The sequence below is a fragment of the Martes martes genome, assembly GCF_963455335.1.
Source record: "Martes martes genome assembly, chromosome: 11".
Classification (NCBI taxonomy): Eukaryota; Metazoa; Chordata; class Mammalia; order Carnivora; family Mustelidae; genus Martes; species Martes martes.
The window spans coordinates 63,554,796-63,574,649 of NC_137899.1; the positions used below are offsets into that span (position 1 = coordinate 63,554,796).

Sequence of the window (19,854 nt, forward strand, 5' to 3'; positions counted from 1 at the left end):
ATATTTTGCAATGTGCTCCTTCATCTTTACCTTCCCTCACTTGTGCTGATTTTCACCCCTATTTAGAGGACACCCCCATCCACTCCTCAGTCTTTTAAAAAAAATACACATTTTCACACATTTCTCTACTCTTTAATATAATGACAAGGAAGAACAAAAGAGCAAAATTTTCCCCTTTATCATGTAAATTATCCAGAAGTGGGGTAAGATATTTTTATGCAAATTCCAAGGTGGGCCCACCTTTCCTTTGAGCCTGGGACATGCAAGACACTTTAATGGGTTGGGGGTTGGGGGCAGACTCCAAGGGAACCTCTGTGCAGTGACAGGGATGGGTATAGAAACCAGTAACATGCAGGGAGAGGTCCAGCTCTATTGGTAAACTTTTATATCACTCTAGACATGTCTGGAATATCTGAGGAGCAAGAAAAGAGGTTCTTAACCTGCCAGGGGACTGAGAGGACCAGCGAACTTGGGGGAAGTAAGGCTTACCCATTGCCCTAAAAGAAGAGGAAGTAGGTGAATATGCCACACCGATGGGTAGCCCTCCCCATCCAACAGAGATAAAACAGTTGCCTCAAAATACGGAGCTGTCAATGCTCCTAATACCTATGTATATATGTTTATACGTGTACATGTCTTATGTTCGAAATGATTTCAAGAACCTTAAAATATTTTTAAAAAGAACCTTGAAATATTAATCTGAATGTAAACCAGTAGCCTACAAATGAATAAAAATTACAAATGGAGAGAAAAGCAGACCTTTGGTCTCATGCCCTGATTTGAAGATAAACTGATGTGGCACTAAGAAAAATTATTTTCTTTTAATTCAATCTTGCAAAGATTATTTAATTACCAAGCTAATACTTGAGGTTCTATAAAGAATATCAAGAAAATCTGCAATCTATTTGTCAGTCTGCTATATCACCTACTGTCTAAACAAGAAATGTCACCATCTCCAGCCTGTTGGCAGGCTGCACAGATGCTACTGTCCCTTACCAAGTTTTTTATGCTTCAGGCTAGACTGAGGAATATAATGTCCGTTAGATAGCACCTATATGTGAGAGTACAGGGAGAGATTATATGATATTATGCTATATCATATTCAGCATAAAAAAAGACTGAGAAAAGAATGTCAATTCTTTCATGATACGCTTTCAGATATTCGTAAGCGACAATTATTCAACAAAAAGCGATCTAGTAGTGTTTGTGGTGGTGGGAAGAAACTCAGACACCAAAATGAAAGAAAACAAACTCATGTGTTTTTAGGCGTATAGTAGGTACTCAGTAAATATTTATGAATGAGTAAATCATCGTGAAGAGTATTTGGTAACATTAATTTAGTCAGTGGGTGGCATCCGTAGAGAAACAAAATATTCTGTTGAACAATATAGCCAACTTTGTTTATAGTGTTTCTTTAATATTTGCCCAGATTGGTGTGTGTGAGAGACTGTCTGTGTATCTAAGGCAGAGAGAACCCCCAAAACAATATAAAAGAAACTCACTACTTGAATTTTGGCTTTCTAAAAAATATTTAAAATATTACATCCTCATCCCAGTCTGGGAGAAAAATGCTTGTTTCACTCGATACCAATGAATGAGTGAGTGAAGCTTGGGTAGGTTGCATCTTAAACAGGAGCTAATGCCAGACTTAATAGTCATTTTTTAATGACAAATTTAAAAATTCAATTATAAGAAATGAAAAATATGTGTGAAATTGGCAGATTTTCATGGCATTTAAAACATGAGCCAATGTCCTGAAATATCTAGCTATCAGAATTTCAACTGGAATTGGCCAAAATTTTCCTCCAGATCAATCTATGATGCTTTCCCTAACATCCTAACTGAAGGCTGAATTTGGCAATATTTGGCTCACTTTTCAAAACTATGATTCCAAGAAAATTATGCGTAGATTTTTTTAATGCACAAATCAACATATTTTTGTGTTTAAGTTTACTTAGTAAAACTGAGTCTGTTCCTTTCTTTTTAAACTCCCAAACATACTGAGCATTTAATACTGATGAAGTATATACAATTGTAAAGTCAAGGTAAGATGCTTCTTGATATCCACAATAAAGCATTTTAATCTCCCTCTGACTTTCATACAGGGATCCTGCTCTCTAGAACTCATATGTGAGAATATTGCTCATATTATTGAACAATGCCAGTCGGCATCCTGATTGGGTGGAAAATGTTTCCAAAGTTAATAATTATTTCTTTATTTTTAATTTTTAAAAATGTGTTAATTAGTTTGGCTCAGGAGGAATAACCCAAGAATACACTGTTTTCATTTTAAATTGTTGGAATTTTGTTGTTTGATGGTTATTTCTCGACACGTGAATACATACTTCACATCACACTAAATGGGCTTTTCTCCATGCTAATAATCAGAGCAAAAGAATTTTCTTATTGTACTTAAAAACTTCCGTGATGAATGCTGGTTTGAGTTACAAAACTAATAAAAATAATGGTAAGAAGTATGTCTAATTAATTATAAGTATAAAACAACTTTTTTGAAGGAAAGAGATGAAGGATTAAAAAGAAGGAATAAATAGTCTTTCTTACATCATTGGGCTATATCCTTGTGGTCCTCTCTTCCTGAGTTAGAGGTCGTTTTTGGCCACATGTACCATAATGTTTAAATGTCCTTTGATTCAGCTTCACTATTCAGACATCAGTCCAAATAAATAATATGACATGTAGAAAAAGATTTCTGTACAAGGATACTCATCTCACCATTATTAATTACTTTTATTTGCAAAATTCAGGAAATAGTCCAACATTAGGGGAACCAGTAAGTAAATTAATGTAACTTCCAAATATGGTCTATTGTAAAGTCATTAAAATGGTGTTTTCAAAGAAATCTTACAAGTGAGAAAAAGTTCCCCTTCTAAGTTTTGAATGAAAATTTTTGATTACATAACTACCTTCAGAAAAAAAATACTAAAAAGAAAACTGCAAATACACATTCCAAAATATTAATGGTCACTGTTTTCTTACCTTCTTTAATTTTTTTTATTTATCCAGCTTCTATAGTAATCTATATTATTACTTGTAAATAAATATTTATTATTTTGTTTTATCTATAATTTTACTCACAATAGAGTAATATTTATTAATTTCTGAAAAGATTTTTAAAAGAAATTCTGCTCTATCAATTTGGAAAACCAATTTTCTTTGAGCTAAGCTCCGTATAGCAACTGAGTTGTGAATTTTCTGAATTGCTCTCCATAAATTTACCAAGTCATAAATAAATCCCTTAGAGAGATAAAATTAAATGTGGAAAATAACTTGCTTTCTCCAAATATATTTAAAGCTCCTTAGGAGGAAAAAAATCTAGAATAATAATAATATTATTATTTCTGTTTTACTCAAATGCTACATCTTCCACTCAGGGTCTCTGTTACTCCCACTGGGAAGTGATTCCCCCATTTCTCTCTCCTGATCTCCTTTAGTTCCTTTAGTCTTTACCCTGAGTGCCTTGTACATGCCATCTGCCTACAGAGGACTTGCAAGCTCTTTGAGTTCAGAAGTCATGATTAATCCTCTTAGCAGTAGCCAGGAAGCAGTCATTATATGTTGATTAAATAAATGAAGTGAATTTATTATGAAAACATTCCTAATGAGATTGATGTATTTTGGTGTCTCAGGTCCAGAGCTTTGAGGAAGACACTGGTAATCCTCTTGACATGACATCAGGAATTACAGGTAAGATTCAGCACAGTGTGCAAAGTCATCAATGACCTTTCAGAAAGAGAATGTAAATAACTAGTACTCAACTTTCTTAATATGTAGAGCTTAAATAATCTCAGAAAATGGCAGAGCTACTACTGTTATTTACTGCCATTATTATTTCTACCTACTACTATTGAAAACCTACCAGCAATGCCAATGTACATGTAAATTTCAAACGACTTACTACAGACACATCCCACATCCCTGGGGCTGATGCAATATGCGGTTTTCTCAGATTAGCTCTGTGTGATTTGATCAGGAGAGCGGAAGGGATTCCACATAGAACTGGGACTAACTGAGTGAATACTTTCTAATTTCTACTGACAACTGCTCGATGTGTCAAAAATCATATCATTTTACTGGCCCTTAGGGAAGTGGAGGTAATTTTTTAAGTTCTCTGCTTTCCCTTACATTCTAAATTAAGTGATGGTAGGGACTTCCTATTAACTCTCTGTGGAAAAAAGTAGCCTGGATGTCACTTTCCAAATAATCTCTCAGAATCCTGTTATAGAATCCTAGACAGCAGAGAAGGAGGGCTTTCTCTACTCCTCATTCTTATGCTTCCATTCAGCCATCATTGTGATTCAGCATTTCCATGATCCTATAACAGAGCTAAAAGTAGACAGGGATTAGTGAAGCAAAATAAAGCAGATGAAGCTAGTGCATTTCCTGGAAGAAAATATGCAAATTTTTAATTTAATTTAGTGTGGTGTCAAACACATCTTTTTCATTACGAAGTGTATGTATGGGCCTCATTTTGCTAAATGCTGTTTAGAAATTATGCATTAGTAATTATAGGGTCCTGCTGATTACATAAATTGTTATCCTGCTCTTCGAAGTAATTACCACATAACCTGCATTGAGGTTTATAAGACAAAAATAAGCATCTGTTTTCCATCTAATTGAATGCTTCTCAATGAAGCTGGAGGTCCCTGTGCCAATAGGAGCTGCCTTCCTTGACATTCAATTAAGAGGTCTGCTGATATCACGTAAGTCTCCCCAATCATTCCAAAAAATGATTTGGGAAGTTAGGCAAAAGCGCTAGCCTACATTTAATTTCAAATTCAGAAAGCAAAGTAAAATGGGTGAAGGTTAGCCCAATGGAGAAAATCTAAACTAAAGTAAAGCAAATATAATTTATTACTTTCAAAAACAGTGTCATTAACCCAAGAAAAACTAGAACAGAGAAAAAAAATTTTTGTTTTTTCTCTTAAAAAATTTTTGTTTTCTTCTCTTAAAAGGGAAAAGGATTACTTTTATTAAATATGAATAAATGAATGAATGAATGAGTTCATTATATATATGAACCAACTATATATGTGAATGAATTTGTGTATGTATCTGTATATGAATATCAAGGAATGAATTTTGACTCAAAGTTAAAAAGATGACTTCTTTCAAAAATGATAGTATATGGACTATTTTGACCAATAGGATATAGCAGAAGTGATGCTGTGTTATGTCTAGAGTGTAACCCTTAACCCACCTGGCTGGTTCCTGGCTCTTGAGATACTTGCTCTGGAACATTCCCTCTGGGAACCCAGCCCTCATGTCGTGAAAATCCCAAACCACATGGGAATGTCCACTGTGGTAGACACCCTTTACTGAGCCTCTGTGTGAGGCAACCTAGATGTTCAATCCAGTCAAACTTTCAGATGAACATCCCCCCCACCAGATGTCATCTAACTGCCACTGCATGAGAGAATCCAATAACCACAGAGCTGAGCTGAGTCAACCCAAAGAACCATGACAAATTATCATCAACTGTGGTTCTAGGTTACAAGTATTTCAAGTTTAGTAGTACCAAGAGATAGTAAGAATGTGAAACAAACCTACCCATTGTTGGTTGTCAGTTAAAATCATAATAATTACTTGAAGTATACTCTGTCAATGTCACATAATTGTAAATGTATGCAACTATTCCAGTTCTGCGGTTTGAACCATCAGTAGACCGCACTGTATACACAAGGAATTTGACTGCAAAAATATATTTATAATAACAGACAGCTAGAAGCAGCCTACTGACCCAAAAGTATAAATTAGCTTTAAGTAATTATGGTACATTTTTACATTAAAATCTATTCAGACTTCATTTTGAAAAATGAAGCAGATATTTATGTGTTGAGGTCTCTGAGATATACAGTTGTTAAATGAGAAAAAAATGTGCAACATATTTTATAGAGACACCTCTTTTTATTAAAAAAGTTACCTATTTCTACTGAGGGAAGAAAGTATGCACAGAATGCTTCTGGAAGAATATATAAGGAACTGCTAATGGAAGTGACTTAACAGAAGGGAAACTAACATGTTTTAAATTAATTGGCATCTTTTAATTTTCTTTTGTTATCATGTGCATATGTTATTTTCATAACACTATTTAGCAAAAAATTCTGGTGATACTATAGGAAATTGACACAATAAAAATGGGAGATTTTGTTGTTACTAAATCTCTGCTCCCCATGACAACCAGTCCAAAACTTTTGGACACTTTTTATTTTTTTAATTTTTAAATAAATATTGTGCGTATTTGAGGTATGAAACATGATGATTCAATATACATATGCATATTGAAATGATTACCATAATCAAGCTACTTAGCATATCAGCTCTTCACACAGTTTCCATTTTGTGTGTGTGGTAAGTACACCTGAAATATACTCTTTCAGCAAATTTTCAATATTCAATACAGTATTATTGACTATAGTCACCAGGTACCTTAGATCCCTAGATTTTTCCATCCTATATAATTGTAACTTTGTATCCTTTGACCAACATCTCTTCCAAAATTTAAAGATTTTAATATTCCCCTCAGTTTTCTGCAGACCAAACATGACATAGTAAAAAGTGATAGATAATGTATTAATATTATAATTGATAACATGAGTATAATAGAAAATATTGAAACGAGTGTTCTCTCTCAGTGTTCTTGGTATATTTTATTAAAAGAGCTAACAATTTGTAAATACAAAGATTATCTCATTGATTTCTTACATATGCCCAAATTATGTATAGGCCACCTTCACATGGATAAATGCAGTAATATTTTAATTCAAAAATAAAAATATAAGTAACACTTCCTCCTCCTAACAAACAAAACAAAACACTAAATCCAGAATTTGGGTACTGAGTTCTCCATCCTAAAAAGAGTGCAGAAGTTGCTCATTTAGAATTATAAGTTCAGATCATTTCAATAATAATGATGAATGTTTCATATAAAATTGAAGAACTGGAACAGAAGCAGTAATCTGAGGCAAATTCATAGCATTAACTGCTTTCATTAACAAACAAGTAAAAACTAAAATAAATTATTTGGATCGCAAAATCATCATAAAAACAATAAAATAAACATAATTAGAAGTTAGAAGTTAATAAACCAGCAATTAATCATATAGAAATCAGAAAAAATAATTTGGTAAGTAAAATCAAGCACTAGTTTTTTTGTGGGGGGGAATAAAAACAATAGAAGCTGTCAAACAACAGAAGAGAGAAAGGCGTGCAAACGAAATTAGATAAGATAAAATTAAAGAAAAGACAGAACCACTGATATAGAAAAGAAGTTATACCATATGCAAAACCATGTTTAAATTATAAAGGAATACTTATACCAATACAAATGGTATAATTAAAATCAGGGATAATTAATATGGATGATATTTTAGAAAATGTATGTGTTTATACTACCAAATTTTATACTGGTATTATGTTGTCAATATTCGTATATACATATCTATTTTAAAACAAAAAATTAACAAAGTAACATAATATAACTGTTAAGTAAACTAATACCAGAAACGGGGGGGAAACAAACAAAACTTGAGTTTATCAAAAACTATCTCTAAGAACAGCAATGAATAATGCCAAAATAAAACCAAAACACTTACATGGGTAGACTCTCAGTTTTTCAAGAGATAATTGCCCTTCTTTATAAATCTTCCAGACAATGTAAACATTTATAAATCTTTCCAGTTCCTTTTAGATTAAAAACAAAACAAAACAAAATTTTGATTTCAAAATTGACTAAGATGGCTCAGAAAATTAATCATTTTTACTTATGAATACAGATGTAAACATTTTTCAATAAAGTAATGAGGATTTAAATGCAGTAAAACAGGGGTGCCTGGGTGGCTCAGTGGGTTAAAGCCTCTGCCTTCAGCTCAGGTCATGATCCTAGCATCCTGGGATCGAGCCCTATATCGGGCTCTTTGCTCGGCATGGAACCTGCTTCCTCCTCTCTCTCTCTCTCTCTCTCTGCCTGCCTCTCTGCCTAATTGTGACCTCTGTCTGTCAAATAAATTTATTTATTTATTATTATTATTTTTTAAGATTTTATTTATTTATTTGTCAGAGAGAGTGAGGACAGGCAGACAGAGTGGCAGGCAGAGGCAGAGGGAGAAGCAGGCTCCCTGCTGAGCAAGGAGCCAGATGTGGGACTCAATCCCAGGACGCCGGGATCATGACCTGAGCCAAAGGCAGCCGCTCAACCAATTGAGCCACCCAGGCGTCCCTGTCAAATAAATTAAAAAAAAAAAAATCTTTAAATGCTGTAAAACATTAAAAGTACACTAATCCTTGAAAACTACCTTTCATTTGAAGATTTTGGTGTTTCAACAATTGAAAAACTAATTTATCAACTACAGTGATAAATTATTAGAGGAAATAAATGATATGATCAATTTGATAGCTTATGAAAAATATATGTGTATTTACAAAATATTTCACTGTTTACCAACAGAAATTTAGATGAATGAAATTTCAGATAGACAACTAAATGCAAAAAACACACTCAAATTATCACAGGGCTAAAAATATAAATGCAGATGAATTGTATATGATTTTGGAATAGAAAACTATTTTTTAAATGTGGCTTAAAATGCAATAGCTAATTAAATCTATCAGTTTTCACTACCTAACATTGAACATCTATGCATGAAAAATGATCATAAAAAATTAAAAGGTAAATGACAAGCTGAGAGTGTATTTTCATCATAAACAATAAAGGATGCACAAAAACTCTTCGCAAGTAGAAATAGAAGGAAATTTTCTTAATTAAAGTGGTGTCTATTAAATCTTGATAGCAAGTATCAATCCTAACAATGAAACCTTCAAGGAAATCCTATTCAACCAAGAAAAAAAAACCTGTTGACACTCCTTTTATTCAGCATCAAACTAAAGGTCAAAGCAGAACGACAACACCGTGAAAGAAAGATGTATGTAAACTTAAAAACTGTCCGCATTTGCAGACAAAATAACCATCTACATAGAAATCCCAAGAGAATTAATAGACATATTCATAGATTAATAAAGTGTAGCAAGTTTGTTGAATGCAAGAGCAAAATGTAAAAATCAATATTATTTTCACACCACCAATAACCAATGAGGAAGCCATTAAAGTACAGCCATTGTACAAAGAAGTTTAAAAATCAAATAAAAAGGATCCACGGACCCTTTGACTCAGCCATTTCATTTGTAGCATATGCCCTAGGGAAATCCTCACATATACACAGATGAATGAACACATAAAAACATTTTTTGCAACACCGAAATAGTGAAAAACTTAAAACAACCTAAAGGCAATCAAATCAATAAGAATAAGGTTAATGATATCATAGCATCATCGCAGAGTAGAATATAATATACCACAAAGATGATAAACAAACAAGTTAATTTGTCCATATGAAAAAAATATCACAAATATAAGGTGGGGGTAAATAAATCACAATTAGGTGCATGTAATATATAAAATATATTTACCTTAGCAACACTTGGTGTGTATGACTAATGCATACACCAAGTAAAAGTACAAAAATGTACAATGGAAATATAAACATCAAATTCAGGATCCTGGTTAACTCTGGGGAGAAAGGTAAGGAGGGAGGCAATGAGATTAGGAAGGGATAAAACCAGGTAAATAACACTACTGTATCTGTAATGTTTCCTTTAAAAAAAAATCTAAAGTAACTATGGAAAAATGTTAAATTTTAATAAAACTGGTAGGTGGTTACAATTAATGAATGCATGTCATGCTATTTTCTATACTTTATACATGTTTGAAATTTCCCAGTGCAAGAGAATTGAACAAAAAATAAAGATGTCAATAGGAATTTTACTAAATAAGCTATTGCAAATGAAGCAGTTTTCAACCTCAGTAGTAATCTAAGAAATATACACTAAAATAGGCAAATGAGTTAATACATTGATAGAGATTTCAGAAATCATATAACCTAATATTGGGAAGAATACACATTGCTTTCTGGAAGACAATATGCAACAATATGTATCAGAAGATTTGCAGCAGTGTTTATCTTCCTACCTGGGTATGTCCTCTTGGAAATTATCCTAAAGCAATTATAAAAGAGGTGTAAAAAAATTAGAACTAGCTTCAATGTCCAATATAAAGGATTGTTTAAGTAAATCATGATACATTATATGGAGTATCATGCGGTCATCAAAAATGAGAACTGGTATTTCATCCCACAATGGTTTTTAACAAGTCATAAAATAAAATGTTTTTACAGAAAAATCTCTCAATTTGCTTATATAAAATTACATATATAATCTATATAATACACATAAAAAATTGCATATGAGGGGCACCTGGGTGGCTTAGTCGGTTAAGCATCTGCCTTTGGCTTAGGTCATGATCCTGGGATCCTGGGATTGAGCCTGGCATCAGGCTCCCTGCTCAACAAGGTGTCTGCTTCTCCTTCTCCCTCTGCCTGCTGCTTCTCCTGCTTGTGTTCTCTCTGTCTCTCAGATAAATAAATGAAATCTTTTTTTTTTAATTGCATATGATTTAAACTACAGTTAACAGTTTGGTGACCATCTCATGGTGATCGGTTTCAGGTAATATTTTTTCTTTTTCTTTTTTTTTTTAACATTTTATAGGCTACAAGATAAATTTTTTAATACAAGTTTCTAACCCTCAGCCTCCCACAAAAAAAACCAAAAAACAAAAATAGAGAAAGCCTAAATGTACATGGTATAAATGACGGCAGTCTAGATGATAAGAGACATCTGGTTTTTCCTTCTTTTGCTTCTCTGTATTTGCTAATGTGTCCACAACAGAATAAATAATCACTCAACCAAGATAATGCTAAATATTCATTTTTACAAATTGGGTGTATTTGGGCATTGAGTGAGAGCTAAATTATTAAAGTTCTGCTAATAGGATTTCTGCTCCAAAGCAGATTTGAATAAAGGTAGCTTTGAAGAGGTCTCTTATATCCTGTGTCCTAGTTGGCCTTGCGGTCTTCCTCATCAGTTACCACTAAATTCTGCTTATTCTCTTTCAATTTCTCATTCTCATTCTCTCTCTCTCTTATCTCCCTGTTATTTCAAAGGGGCTGATATTCTAATTTAGAAGAACACCAAAACCAGCCCGTTCTCTTTTCTTAAGCAGACAAATTCCGCAGTCCCTACAACTATTCCTCCTTTCTCTTCTCAACCTATAAGCTCTCCCTATATGCTATTGCTAGCCTTGGTAAATAACACCTCTACAGGACTCACCTGGAAAACTGATAACCATTTGCTTATGCCTCTCTCCTTTACACTAAATTATGCTCTGCTTGAGAGTAGGAATCTTGTTGTCTCGTTTACCTGCCATCCCCATGCCTCGCACAGTGCCTGACCCATCAGGGAACCCCATGCACGACACCATCTAAACTTCTCTTACCTTAGCTGAAAGAGTTTCTATTCGAATTCACCAGTGGTGATTCAATGTTGCAATGGTGGACTGTTGGCAGAGTATAATGATTATCTTAAAATGCGGCACATGGTATTTTTAATGATTTTGCTGGCATGAATTTCAGTATTTGTAAATTAGGATGATATCCAATATGTATCTTCCTTTCAAATCTATGAATTGGTGCTTTCTTTTTGCAGGTTGCACTTAGTCCTAAGTAATGTAGACTTAATATATTTTGGTTTTGCACACATTCCAGCAACATCTCTCAGCATCATCTCTCAGTTGTTTTCCCTGAATATAGATGGAGTCTGTTGCTTAATTCAATATTCTAATCAATTACAATTATTATTAGGAAGCAGTTCATTGTTAATTAAAAATTTATATTTGATACCCACTTTTGCAGTGTCCTGACCCATTTCAATTACATTATTTAACATAGTCACCGTACCACTCTTTCCTTTTTAGAGATAAAACATCAACAGATTAAGCAACTTGCCTGGGTTTACACAGCTGGCAAAAAAGAAGGACCAAAATTCGGGTCAAGATCTTTTGAATTCAAATCTAGTTCTCCTTCCATACTGAATTCATTCATTCAATGAATATTTAATGAGCGCTTGTACATGTAAGAACCTGGTCTAGGTGCTGGGGATACAAATAAAAGCAAAACAGAAGTTAGTCTCATGGAGCTTGTGAATTTCAGGAGAAACCAATTAATTATTGAATTACAATTGCGATGTGTCATGAAGGAAAAGCAAAAGATAAATCGAAAGCTACTAACACCCAGAAAAGAGCCAAGTGCAGATTTGCGTGCCTTGCTAAAGCATCCCTTTAAATTCTTGGCAACATTTATTGAGCGCTTACTCCATGCCAGATGCCATTCCAGGCACTTTACATGTGTTACTGCATTGAACCCTCCCTTGGAGGTGGATTCGATCACCACTCTTCCCATTGCACAGATGAGGACACTGAGGTGGCGAGATGGTGTAACTGGCCACAGCCACACACCCCAGAGCCCCTGACTGCCTTTCGTTTCTGGCTGGCTTCTGAGTTAACTTTGAGACAATGCACCTGGTCATAAGCTCTTAGCACTTGCCTTAACTTCTAGTGCAGAAAAGCTATTTCGGCAACGAAATTGCTCAAAGATTAACTTAGATGACGAGACTCAGAAGATACTGATTTCCGTGGTAATCTACACATGACTGTACTTTACCATCTACAGTTTCATACTTGGATTGTCGCCACTGGCCTCCCCGATGATGTAGGTTGCTAACTCAGAGGTTAAAAAATGAACTCCGCTGGCACTGAGAAGAGGGGCTGGGGTGCCCATCTCTTTTGTTGTTTGTTTGGTTTGGGTAGTGTTCCTTGTTTTCAGAGAATTAGCACGCAGGGAAGAGGGATAGCCAAACTAAAGGGAACTGATGGATCACCGGCGACTGCCTGCTCACAAAAACAGATTAGGACCAGCACTCTGGGGGAGCCCAAGCCTCAGTGGTCCTGTCCCTTGGCTCAGTCACCTGGCCTCCATTTGAGTCCGATTGCTTAATTTTCTACGCGCTCCACGAAAGGCAATTCCCATGCTGCTCTGTGTCTTCTTTATATTTCTCCGTAATGCCGTCTCTGGCTGTTTAACGGCAGCAGGCTTTATGATAAGGGTTGTTGTTTGTTTTTTCCTTCCTTGGCAGTAGGCAAAGACTTAATTTTAAAAGACACACTCAAACTCAAACAGCCCTGAACGACTTACACAGAAAGCAGGGTGTTTTCTGGGCTTGTTTTTGAAATATTACAATTTTTTTATTAGGCAATTTTATCATTGTTATAAATAAGTAATTGTACTGGGGAGAAGGGATAATCCTTATTTAATTAAATTCATCTATACTCCCAGGTTGGCAGCAACAAGACATATGTGAGACTAATACCCACAGCCTGCCTCTTTGCATGTGCAATTAAAAATTCACTCTACAGTAGCACTGGCACTTTAGTGTTGCTTTTGGCATTTACAAATTCTTTTATTTTGTGACTTTTTTTTTTTACCATACACATATGCTGGAGCAGATGTTGCTTATTTGTTGTTTATTCAAATCTGTAGGCTCTGGCAGCTAACTCCATTGTTCGGTAATGAAGCTTTATTCACTGTCCTGTATTAGGACCCAGCGCCTGCACGAGAGGCTGCCTTGGTTCCCAGTAGGACGCCACAGTTATTGCCCTTGTAGTTGGCTGTTTATAGTTGGAAGCTTGCATCCGGGAAAGGAAACCACCACAACAAAGAGCTGGGTGGTTATGGTCGGTCGGTTGGTCGGGGTTAGTGGGAGGGAAGAGGCGGGAAGGTCACCTTGCAATGCTCTGCTCGGTGGTCCCGCCCGGTGGTCTCAGCCTGGCTCCTGGACTCTGCTGCTGTGGGGGTTTGGTGTCTGAAACTCCTTCTCTGGCTCCTTTTCTTCCTTGACTTTCTCTCTCCCTTTCCAGTTATTTCATTCGTTTGCAAGCAGGGCATCTTTGGTTACTCCCTACCCACACCCCAATCCCTTATTTCCAGCGCTGCTCCCCCACCCCCGCAACCTCCTGCCGCCGGGGATGTCTTAAAGGCCAAGGTCAGCCAGAGGACCTCTGTCCAGCACAAAACTCCTTCTTGCATATGTCACACCCTCATGCCCTCTTTCCTCATCCACATACTGTTTCTGGCTGCCCGTGTCTTGGGGGAAGCCGCACTTCATAAAGTCGAGAATGTCAGGTCCACGTTGACCAAAATAAAGACCTGCTGATCCTTAGAGCTCCAATGCCAATTTTGCCTTCTGGAAAACCCCTGTCTTGGCCAGGAGGCAATCAATCAGAGATGTAACCACCTCCATCTGGCACATTATGACATGGAACCTCACTATTAACACATTTGTGATTCATCTTGTCCCAACGAGTGGTGCCAGGGATCAAACCACATCCTCCCTCCCCGTGGCAGCTGGGAGCACTCTAGCTTCCCAGCATGCGGAGTTAACACATTGGCTCCTGTGACATCGCAAGTAACAATTCTTTTAATTATCACACCTTCCCTCCCTCTCCCCACCCACTCCACAGACATTTTGGCACCATGGGGATATTTTGCAGCCGGCAATCAGTACTTTTCTTAATTGACTGAGTATGTTCTAATGGTGCAAAGCCTGGTATTATCCACGATGGAATGAAAGGGGCAGTTGCTTGATGCAAAGTTCAGTAGATACAACACCCTACACGTCTTTGGTAGCTTTTGTGTCTTTAAGGATGCTGTCGTGTTTATTCATAATTTTTTTTAAATTATTTCTCTCAGTTGTCTCTGTATGAATGTGAATCTCCTTAGGGTGGAATTCAAGGGCTGTCCCATTCTGGCCCCAGTCCATCCTGTGGTCTCGCTTCCTCTCCCATAGCCTGTACTGCATGTACTGGGTTGCTCAGTGCCCTCCAGCATTCCCCACGTTTCCATCTCTGCAGTGCATTGCTTTTTTTTTTTTTTTTTTTTTTTCACAGAATCCACCCAATCTCCTGTTCCACCTGCCAAATATCACCCATCCTCAGTGTCTCGGTTTGGTGATGACTCTTCTATCACTTCCTGCAAGAAACCTGTTCCCTGGGGATATACCTTCTTCATTGCTCCCCTAAATTTTGACATATGCCTTTACTCCAGGCCTTAACACAGTTTTCCTTGAATTGTAGTTAGCTGGTGTAAGACATATGTTCCTAACAAGACTGTTACTTCTTTTAAGGATTCTCTCCATGCATTTCATATCTAGGGGTTGGCATCACGTCTACAGAGGGGTGAGCATGGGGAATGGGTTTCAGGAATAAACAGATATCTTCACTGAGCATTCAATGTGCCAAGCACTCTACAAAGCACTTTACATTCTTAATTTATCCTCAAAACAGCCATGGGGGTAGGTGGATTTTGCTACCATTTTATAGATGAGAAGACCGAGCTCAGAGAGGATAAGTAATCTGGATCAATCTAGCTCAGATAGTGAGGGACGGAGCTGGGGTTCACAGTTCTGTCTGACCCCAAGCTTTTATTTTTACTAAAACACTCCTCTGTTTCCCTGGCAAAAATTTTGATGTTGTTATGTTAAAATCGCCAAGATGCCCCCATAATCTAAAAAGGTAGGTAGAAGTCGAGTGATGGGTCAATAGAGAAAACACTGCTGTATCTCTAAGGAAATATTAAAATCAAAGTATATTCACATGTTTGAAATCATCCACACCAACAAAGGGAACAAAGTAAAGTTTATGACTTAACCAAGAATTGAGTCTATTTAAGTTCAGACTTAATCATCATAATAATAACTATTATTATTATATTAATATTATAATATTATTATTCAAAACCCCACGGAACTATGCTAGATATGAAAATAAACAGGAACGTTCTTTGCCATGCCCCTTATAAAATTTTTTGGTTTAGCAAGATACGTGTTTCAAAGTGTTTTCAGAAGATAGTTCATGCCAGATATGAAACCAAGAACGCTTTATTTCATTTTAGCCTGAGAGATTGTTTTGGAAGGAGATTCAAAAATCAGTCTCTCACGGATGTTTTCGGTCCTGGATTGGTGATCACGTGGGGAAGGGAGGGCGTGGCCAAGGTCGTTGATGGAAGCAAAGATGAAGGAACGACAGTTAAGTGGATGTGTTTCAGATGCTTTCTCTTGTGTTTTATCCCCTATTCTTACCCCAGCTCAGCCCTCCCACTTCTCCTCTACTCCTTTCTGTGTCCCTTTGATCAGCGTCCAAGTGCTCCTGTAAAACCTTTCAAGGTGAAACAAGGCCATTAATTAACAAGGCCATTAATCAAGAAACTAGGCCATCAATTAAAAGGGGGTTTGTGTGTGTGCGTGTGTGTGTATGTGTGTGTGTGTGTGTGTGTGTGTGTGTGTTTAAAGTTCCAGGTTATACGAGGTAATCTGAAGATCAGTGGGTTGGGAAAGCACAAGGGGGAAGTCATACTTCCTAGTTCCTTTTCCACTACCTGTCAGAAGGAAGTTGCAATTCTTGTCTGGTGTAGCAAACAGCATTCTGTAAGCATGAGGCTCTAGAAAAGGTTGAGCAAACAGGGTACCCCAATGAAAAGGAAACCCATGCTAGAAAAAGCTTGGAGTATTAGGATTTTTCCTTCCATAACTGATCGTATTCTGGTTGTTCTCCTCATCTTGGAAGGAGAGTTGGCATCTCCCCCTCCCAGCCTTCCCTGGCAAGTTGAAGCCAGAGGTAGGGCTCATTCTTCTTCCTGGGTAGAGAGGTTAGAGAGAGGCACAGGGCCAGAGCAGCTGAGATTTTGATTGGTTTCTTCCACTGCCAGCTCTAGTCGGCTTCTGGTGCCCACACAGACGTCAACGATCGTATCTGACATGGTCTATTTCCTGCAGCATGTGCAATTTGCCCACCTGCATGGCAGTCCCACAGGTTTAACCTTGATCGGGGTCTGATGCTGTAACCAATGGGCTTTACAATTTATTTTATAAAATATAACACGGTATGAAGTTATAGATGCTCTGTTCGCATTAAATGACTCTCTTTTAAAAATATGTAGAAATGGTCTCCAGGGAATTTCAAAGTTCAGTTTTTTATCATTGCTTCTATTATTTTAATGAATAATACTGAGTATACATCCTTATATTCTGAATGAGAAGGCTATTTCAAAAACCATTATTTGCTCTTTGTTAACTGGAAAGTGAACAAATTATGATTTCCTAGCAGTTGGAAGACCCTGACACACATACCCTTTTAACCTAGTGGGCGCCTGACACCTAGTAGAAGCTGCAAACGGTTTGTTCAATGGGTGAATGAGATGGGCAAAAATTTTCCGGGAGCTGTACCTCTGTTTATGATAAAAAGACATTCGAGTTCGTCTGGAAATGTCTGCAATGATACAAGACAGATGGACGGACAGAAACTCATGATGGCCAATCCCCTGAGGGTGAAATGAAACCCCGGTCACACAGATAAAACTTTGCAAAGATAATGCAATCCACTATCATAGGCTTCTGTTGGTCTGACATGATATGGAAAAAGAGCTTTGAATTTAGAGAAAGAAAAGATTTTTTGTGTCCATCAGACTCTCATTTCCAATTATTTATATCAACTATTGTATCAACAGAGGAGTTCATCAGGGAAATTGAAGAAACTGGAGGTTTACATAGAGATACTGAATAAGAGATATGGACCAAGATATTTCTGGGAAAGCATTTTTTTCTTGTTGTTTATTTTCCTGTGTGATTAGTGCCAACTCTTTTATACTTTCCAATACCGTCTCAATACTTTTTTTTTTTTAAGTAAAATTTTACCTCACGTAGACTAGCAAATCTAATAATTTCAGTTTACTCTTGGCATCTACCCTGACGGTAATTTCCATTCTTTTTTTTCTCTGGTTGGGACGATTTCTAAGCCTGCTATGAAGCAGTCAACCTTGAGAATTTTTTTCTTTTGCCTTTTTCTTGGGTTAGATTCTCTCTTTCCTAGAGCTCAAGTCTTCTCCCTTTGAATTCTCCTTTTTTGTTTTGTTGTTTTGTTCATAGAACATCCTCGACTGATTTCGTTAGATAAAAAGGATATAGAATCAGAGAACAAAGTCCTGCCCTCACCGTGCCATTCCCATCAGATGGTGGCCCTTTCGTGCCTGGTGCATAGTTGTCATGCTAAGATATCTTGGCAACATCACCTTGGAAATTCCTTTGGGTTTTATCTTCATTGGATCTCCAGTTTTGCTTTTGTTTTTGTTTGGTACTTCGCTGTCTTGATGGAGGCCTTCACGTTGATGGAAGGATATTTCTATTAACTTCTTAAGATGTATGCAAAAAGTGTAAATTTCTTCATTGTGTATCTGAAAATGTCTTTATCCTGCCGTCACACTTGATTAACAAATTGGCTCAGCATCAAATTCTACGTTCATTTCCTGCAAAATTCTGAAGGCTTTTCTCCACTGTTTTCTTGCTTCCAATGTTAAACTGCTAAGAAGTCTAAAGCCAAGTTGAACCCTGTTTTATTTTTGTCTTGTTAGAAATTTAAAGATTTTCTCATTGTTCCTAGTGTTCTGAAATTTCATAATGATATGTGTGAGCCTATTTCTATACACTGGACTCAGTGTCCAGGGTCCATTTTAATCATAAATACATGCCTTCAATTTCAAATTATTTGTTAATAATTTTTAACACTTTTTTCTCATTCTGAAAATTCAAGAATTTGCATATTGGCACTAACAAACTAGTCTTCTGCTTTTCTCAGATTTGCTCTCCTGTTTACCTTTTCTAAAAAGTTGGATTGAATCTTTGTTGGACCCCTATTTTTTTTTTTTTATACTTCTCTGTCTTGTGGGATGTCTTCCTCTGATGGAGGAGTATCTCTAGTAGCTTACCAAGACATATGCTATTTTTTTAAAAGATTTTTATTTATTTGACAGAGAGAGACACAGCCACAGCCACAGTGAGAGAAGCAACACAAGCAGAGGGAGTTGGAGAGGGAGAAGCAGGCCCCCTGCTGAGCAGGGAGTCTGATGTGGGGCTCAAACCCAGGACCCTGAAATCATGACCTGAGCTGAAGGCAGAGGCTTAATGATGGAGCCACCCAGGAGCCCCAACACATGCTATTCTTAAAGTTAGGTGTTTGCCTCTCCTTCTAGTTCTCCCCTCATGCATTTTTATTCATTCTTCAATTTATTTTTATAATAACTTTATTGAGATATACTTTATATATGATAAAATTCACCCTTATGATATGTACCAACTCAAAGGTTTTAGTGTATTCACAGTTGTGTGAATAACCACCATCACTAATTTTAGAAGACTTTCATCACCCCCAAAATAAGCTCCATACCCATTATCAGTCACTTCTTCATTTCTGATGCTCTCGCTCCTTATGACAATTGCTAATCTATTTTTTGGTTCAGTGTCAATTCTGGCCATTTCATGTCACTGAATTGTATAATTTGTGGTGTTCTGTGACTGACTTCTTTCACTTAGCATAACACCTACAAGTTTCATCCACGATGTAGCATGTATCCATACTTTATTCCTTTTGCTATTGATGAATAATATCCTAATACATGGATATGTCACATTTAATTTATTCATTCATCAGCTGATAGACATTTGGGTAGTTCCTACATTTTGGCTATTATGAATATGCTTCTTTGAACATTTATGTATAAGGTTTTATATAGACATACATTTTTATTCCTCTGGGAATATACCTAGGAGTGAGATTACTGGGCCATATGGTAGCTCTTTGTTTAACATTTTGAACAATTGTCAAATCATTTTCCAAAGCAGCCATGCCATTTCATAGTCCTACCGGAGACCTGCACACAGGTTCAATAGTGACAGTTCTCTAGGAATGGGGCTTTTGCATCCCTATTGTTTTCTCCAATAAGTGCTAGAGCTATTGGTTTTCATAGCTCTCATTACTCCAGGGGTCCTGGGTTTTAGGGCTAATGT

At 36.6% G+C, this 19,854-nt stretch overlaps 1 protein-coding gene across 1 annotated transcript in view; it reads left to right on the forward strand.

Annotated features, from left to right (window-relative positions):
* Positions 1 to 19,854, forward strand: part of ITPRID1 (ITPR interacting domain containing 1) — a gene marked incomplete at its 3' end in the record, with an annotated part of 69,464 nt that overhangs the window by 21,736 nt on the left and 27,874 nt on the right. The window contains exon 8 of the mRNA XM_080818945.1: positions 3,648 to 3,705. Within this exon, the coding sequence (XP_080675071.1) occupies positions 3,648 to 3,705 (58 nt within the window). The remainder of the gene's footprint in view (positions 1 to 3,647; positions 3,706 to 19,854) is intronic.